General features: G+C 39.3%; 1 protein-coding gene across 1 annotated transcript in view; it reads right to left on the bottom strand.

Moving 5' to 3' along the window:
- The window catches only part of LOC110460322 (histone-lysine N-methyltransferase 2C-like), a 111,451-nt gene that overhangs the window by 12,137 nt on the left and 93,298 nt on the right, over positions 1-6,016 (bottom strand). The window contains exons 65-70 of the mRNA XM_021513162.1: positions 5,086-5,606; positions 4,526-4,674; positions 3,999-4,355; positions 3,229-3,333; positions 2,867-2,976; positions 2,196-2,439 (exon numbers count right to left, since the gene is read on the bottom strand). Coding sequence (XP_021368837.1) covers positions 2,196-2,439; positions 2,867-2,976; positions 3,229-3,333; positions 3,999-4,355; positions 4,526-4,674; positions 5,086-5,606 — 1,486 coding nt within the window. The remainder of the gene's footprint in view (positions 1-2,195; positions 2,440-2,866; positions 2,977-3,228; positions 3,334-3,998; positions 4,356-4,525; positions 4,675-5,085; positions 5,607-6,016) is intronic.

Raw genomic sequence — 6,016 nt, 5'->3', positions numbered from 1 at the left:
TTTTGTTGACCTTTGTCCATGGAAGGTCCCTGCAAAATTTCATTGAAATTGGTTCAGGGGTTTTGGAGAAGAAGATTTTTGAAATTTTAGTCAATTTGACCCTTTTTGGCCCCGCCCCTCAGGCCCCTGGGGGCTTAGGACTAAACCGGCAACTGTTTTTGTTGACCTTTGTCCATGAAAGGTCCCTGCAAAATTTCATTGAAATTGGTTCAGGGGTTTTGGAGAAGAAGTCAAAAATGTAAATTGTTTACGGACGCACGACGGACAACGGACGACGACGGACAAAAGGCGATGGCAATAGGTCACTTGAGACTTTGTCTCAGGTGACCTAATAAATGAAGGTAGGCCAGTTCTGTATATAAATCTAGGTAGGCTAGTTCTGTATATAAATCTTGGTAGGCTAGTTCTGTATATAAATATAGGTAGGCTAGTTCTGTATATAAATCTTGGCAGGCTAGTTCTGTATATAAATCTAGGTAGGCTAGTTCTGTATATCAATCTAGGTAGGCCAGTTCTGTATATAAAGCTAGGTAGGCTAGTTCTGTATATAAATCTTGGTAGGCTAGTTCTGTATATAAAGTAGGCCAGTTCTGTATATAAATCTAGGTAGGCTAGTTCTGTATATAAATTTAGGTAGGCTAGTTCTGTATATAAATCTAGGTAGGCCAGTTCTGTATAAAAATGTAGGTAGGCCAGTTCTGTATATAAATCTAGGTAGGCCAGTTCTGTATAAAAATCTAGGTAGGCTAGTTCTGTATATAAATCCAGGTAGGCCAGTTCTGTATATAAATCTTGGTAGGCTAGTTCTGGATATAAATCTAGGCAGGCCAGGTCTGTATAAAAATGTAGGTAGGCCAGTTCTGTATATAAATCTTGGTAGGCTAGTTCTGTATATAAATCTAGGGAGGCCAGTTCTGTATAAAAATGTAGGTAGGCCAGTTCTATATATAAATCTAGGTAGGCCAGTTCTGTATAAAAATCTAGGTAGGCTAGTTCTGTATATAATTCTAGGTAGGCTAGTTCTGTATATAAATCCAGGTAGGCCAGTTCTGTATATAAATCTTGGTAGGCTAGTTCTGGATATAAATCTAGGCAGGCCAGGTCTGTATAAAAATGTAGGTAGGCCAGTTCTGTTTATAAATCTAGGTAGGCCAGTTCTGTATATAAATGTAGGTAGGCCAGTTCTTTATATAAATCTAGGTAGGCTAGTTCTGTATATAAACCTAGGTAGGCTAGTTCTGTATATAAATTTAGGTAGGCTAGTTCTGTATATAAATCCAGGTAGGCCAGTTCTGTATATAAATCTTGGTAGGCTAGTTCTGTATATAAAGTATATAAATCTAGGTAGGCTAGTTCTGTATATAATTCTAGGTAGTCCAGTTCTGTATATAAATCTAGGTAGGCCAGTTCTGTATAAAAATGTAGGTAGGCCAGTTCTGTTTATAAATCTAGGTAGGCCAGTTCTGTATAAAAATCTAGGTAGGCTAGTTCTGTATATAAACCTAGGTAGGCTAGTTCTGTATATAATTCTAGGTAGGCTAGTTCTGTATATAAACCTAGGTAGGCTAGTTCTGTATATAATTCTAGGTAGGCTAGTTCTGTATATAAACCTAGGTAGGCTAGTTCTGTATATAAATTTAGGTAGGCTAGTTCTGTATATAAATCTAGGTAGGCTAGTTCTGTATATAATTCTAGGTAGTCCAGTTCTGTATATAAATCTAGGTAGGCCAGTGCTGTATATAAATCTAGGTAGGCTAGTTCAGTATATAAATCTAGGTAGGCCAGTTCTGTATAAAAATCTAGGTAGGCTAGTTCTGTATATAAATCTTGGTAGGCTAGTTCTGTATATAAATATAGGTAGGCTAGTTCTGTATATAAATATAGGTAGGCTAGTTCTGTATATAAATATAGGTAGGCTAGTTCTGTATATAAATCCAGGTAGGCCAGTTCTGTATATAAATCTTGGTAGGCTAGTTCTGTATATAAATCTAGGTAGGCTAGTTCAGTATATAAATCTAGGTAGGCCAGTTCTTTATATAAATCTAGGTAGGCTAGTTCTGTATATAATTCTAGGTAGGCTAGTTCTGTATATAAATCCAGGTAGGCCAGTTCTGTATATAAATCTAGTTAGGCCAGTTCTGTATATAAATCTAGGTAGGCCAGTTCTGTATAAACATGTTAGACATGATTCTCACCTTATCCTGGAAGAACATGCAGCCCTGTTTGTTGGCACACCCAACATGATAATAATTGCCACATCGGGATTTGAAGCATTCCAATGTAGCCCCAACGTTTTTACAGACGACACACTCCGTCCGTAGACCACGGGTGTAAGCCATATCTACGTTCATCAGCGCACCGTTCAGTGTCTCGTACACTTCGGATGACCATAGGGCACAGTTCAGATGGATATACTTGTCAACATCCATGTTAAGCATCCTGAAAAAGTGGGTCAACATTCATACAAAATAAGATGACATACTCTGGAGGACGTCATGCTACTAAGACACAGACAAACAAGGCAACCTTTAGTTTATGAATTTTGAGTGGAAAAGCTGACTGGATGCAAATATACCTTAAAGCACCAATAATTGATGTCAATGATTTATTAAAGTCAGCATTGACCAAATGTCGACTTCCCATGTTTAAAGTAAAACTTACGCGTTGGGGAAATAACCTAACATAAAATATTCAACAGATCCATTCCATTCACTCTATATTCTAATTTGAATTAGTAGTTGATTCTTTTATTTTATTGAAACCAGAATTTTTATTTTATCGAAACCAATCTTTGAACTCATTAGTTCCATCTGTAAAAATGGACAGATGAATGATAGGAAAAGCTGATTTCCCCTTTGGTACATACCTGCCTGGGCCGTCCGAGACCTCATCTCCCCCGAATTGACAGAAGGCACAGACCCTGTTGTCCTTTGGTAGGGGGTCTGGGATGATTATGGTCCCTAGGGCCTTCCATAACTGTAAGAAATAATCCCTCAGATGTACCACACTCACTTATTTACCTCCCAACTAATCATTGTCTAGTCAAACAGTCAATTATGCAAAATCCAAATATTGGAAGTTTGTCCCAGGTGTTGTACTTAACAAGCGTTTATTAGTCAGTACAACGCTCAGTTAACAGCATTATAATACTCCACATAGGGAAGTGTTTATCAACAAAACAAACTTGTCATCATCATTACTTGAAATCTACAGTCATAAAATACCTACCACATCAACCTCTATCTCCGGCATGCCTGGTGCCACACCTAGGCTCTCCACTACTTCATTTAGAACATACTTGTACCGCTTTCCTTTCCACTTCTTCTCAAGAGGCTAAGAACAAAAAAAACACACCTGGCTGTAGTCATAAACAAGGACATAAACAATAAGTTTTACTCAACAAGCCCAGAGGGCCTGTATCGCTCATCTGTCCATGCATAGTGACTGGGAGCTGGCTGTAGTTATAAACAGGGACATAAACAATAACCTTTACTCAACAAGCTCAGAGGGCCTGTATCGCTCATCTGTCCATGCATAGTGACTGGGAGCTGGCTGTAGTTATAAATAGAAACAGCAGAAACCTCCACCATTGTTTTAACCCAGAGTTATACATTCAACAATAATATACAGAAACATAGGATGATTGTATCTGTTAAACACGAAATGTGCTTTCACATCCTTATCAGTGCTTACAATGCAACGTGACCTAAATAAATCATTGCAATCAAACAGGGTCCTATTCTGCCAGTTTCATGTAAATGTATTCTAAAAAAGATGTATACACATGTCTGTGTGTGCCATCTCTCAACAAAGCAAACTTGTCCTGGAACAGTCAAACACTATTCACTTTATTCATTCAAAAGTTTCCCCCATTTTCGAAATATTATAAGCAGTGCATGATCTATTACAGCAAATTTGCATGCTAGTGTCTATTGCCCAATAGTACATGATTATTAACCAATGAAATATGTGTTACATCGCTGTAGCATGGTAATGACCTTGTCATAGTAGCTGTTACTTCGCTTCAGTTTCTTCTGCAGTTTTTCCTCCGACTTCTGCCTCACAGGTGTGGTTGGAGTGACTGTGGGAGTGGACACCCCCGAAGAGGTAGGAGTTGATGGGGTGGAGGGCACAGGAAGTGCCTCATTACCAGATAATGTGGAAGTATCAGTCAGGGGGCTTGACAGGTCGAAGGTCTTCACTGGGCTGACCAGTGTTGTGGGCTGGGGAGGAGGTTCAAGGATCTCCTCCTTAGGCTCCACTAGTTTGGGTGGTGGCTGTATCATCTGACAGATAGCTATGTACTGGCTACAGCAGTCGGACGTACAGAATGTCACCTCCTCATCCTCGATATCCTATTGGCAAAATAAACATACGATTCTCAGTCAATTAGTACACACAAATACCTTTCAATAAGAAATGTTTTAGAGTTTTTATACATCACCATATTTTCAATTTATTTTTGAAATATGAATTGCAGTATTTGTAGTGTTGCAATCGATTGCAAGCACCTTGCAACATTTACCTTGAATGTAAACTGGTCCTCCTTCTTGAGGCATGGAATCTCTGAGCGTCGCTTTCTCACTCCACCCTCCATCACCACCGTCTGACAATGGCGACAGAACTTGGGCTTGGCTTTGATGAGGGAGTGTATGTTCACAGCCTGCTCCTTGTCTGTGGAAAAATGCATCAATTCACATCATTTCCGAGTGCTTCTTATTTACATGCAAATTTCACTAAATTTCAAGTTAGATTTCCTATTTGTAAAGTATACTGACTAAAAGTTTCATCAAAATCCTGTCCTAGTTGTTTAAGATATTGAGTATAAACCATCATCCAATGAAGTGCCGTTTGCTGAATTTGCCGAATTTCAAATTTGGCCTCTGTACAATATCATCAGAATCCAGTATTTGATAATGGTATTATGTTGACCAATCAGAGCACAGTTAGTTTATTTGCTCAACCTGTCACATTTAATCTGTATCTTTGTATATTGTACCTGCTTACAAAGTTTCATCAAAATCAAATGATATTAAGCTGCCTGTGAAATTTAATGAACTTGCCAGGAAATGTTTGCATACTCACGTTTGGTGACAGATTTGTAGGTGTCTGGTGAGGGACTTCTGCTCATTTCGTATGTTGGTGGCACAGCAATCTTTAAAAGTTCTGCTATTGTTGACAACACACCACCAATATCATCTGCAGATTTTGCAGACAAAGTCACGGTCACGGATATGTCCTGCTTGAGATCAGCATCCCGGAAAGGCTTGGTAAGAGAAGATGTCAGACTCTGTGTCAGGTCGTTTTCCTTGCCAGATATTGACATTGGATCATAGCCCCATTTCCTGTCCAATACATCACTGTCTATTAATGGTCGAGGATGACCGTATGTTTTCTCTGGAATCTCAAAGTGTGAGTCAGTAGATTTGGGTCTGATGGGCGACGCCTTAACCACAACAGGTTGTACCAAAGGCATTGAAGGTGATGCTCGGTCGTCAATGGGTGCGGGGTCGATGGGACGCAACATGGGATATTCCTCCTCCACTTCACCGAATCCATGCTCTGGAGACGACGACGATATCACAGTTTCTGGACTATCACTTCCTCTACAATCGTGACAAAATAAGGATGTGAAATAGGATCAGGTAATTGTAAATCATATGTTGTAAAATATCTATTTAAACTAAACATTCAAAACACCACTTCCTAGCCATGTGAGGTATACAATAAGAGTAACAAACATGTACATAACATGCATGTCCTTACAGGTTTGGTTAAAGGGACATCACGTGAAAAGGCGTTTTTTTTTTAATGAATGTATGTATTGTATGCACTTCCACTTATGTTACCTCGCTATCCCCATATTCATAGTCCGTTCCAAATGTCCAGTTTGACCACTTGAATTGTTCGGGAAAGCCCGGCTAAAAATAGCGCCGATAACGTCACCTGATTAGGCAGCAAACACAAGTGGTGCGAGCGAGATGAAACGGTTTACAAAGGGGCCCTCAGAGAGGGG

The sequence above is a fragment of the Mizuhopecten yessoensis genome, unplaced genomic scaffold, assembly GCF_002113885.1.
Source record: "Mizuhopecten yessoensis strain PY_sf001 unplaced genomic scaffold, ASM211388v2 scaffold10359, whole genome shotgun sequence".
In the NCBI taxonomy this organism is placed as follows: Eukaryota; Metazoa; Mollusca; class Bivalvia; order Pectinida; family Pectinidae; genus Mizuhopecten; species Mizuhopecten yessoensis.
This window is presented reverse-complemented; position numbering and strand designations above follow the sequence as displayed.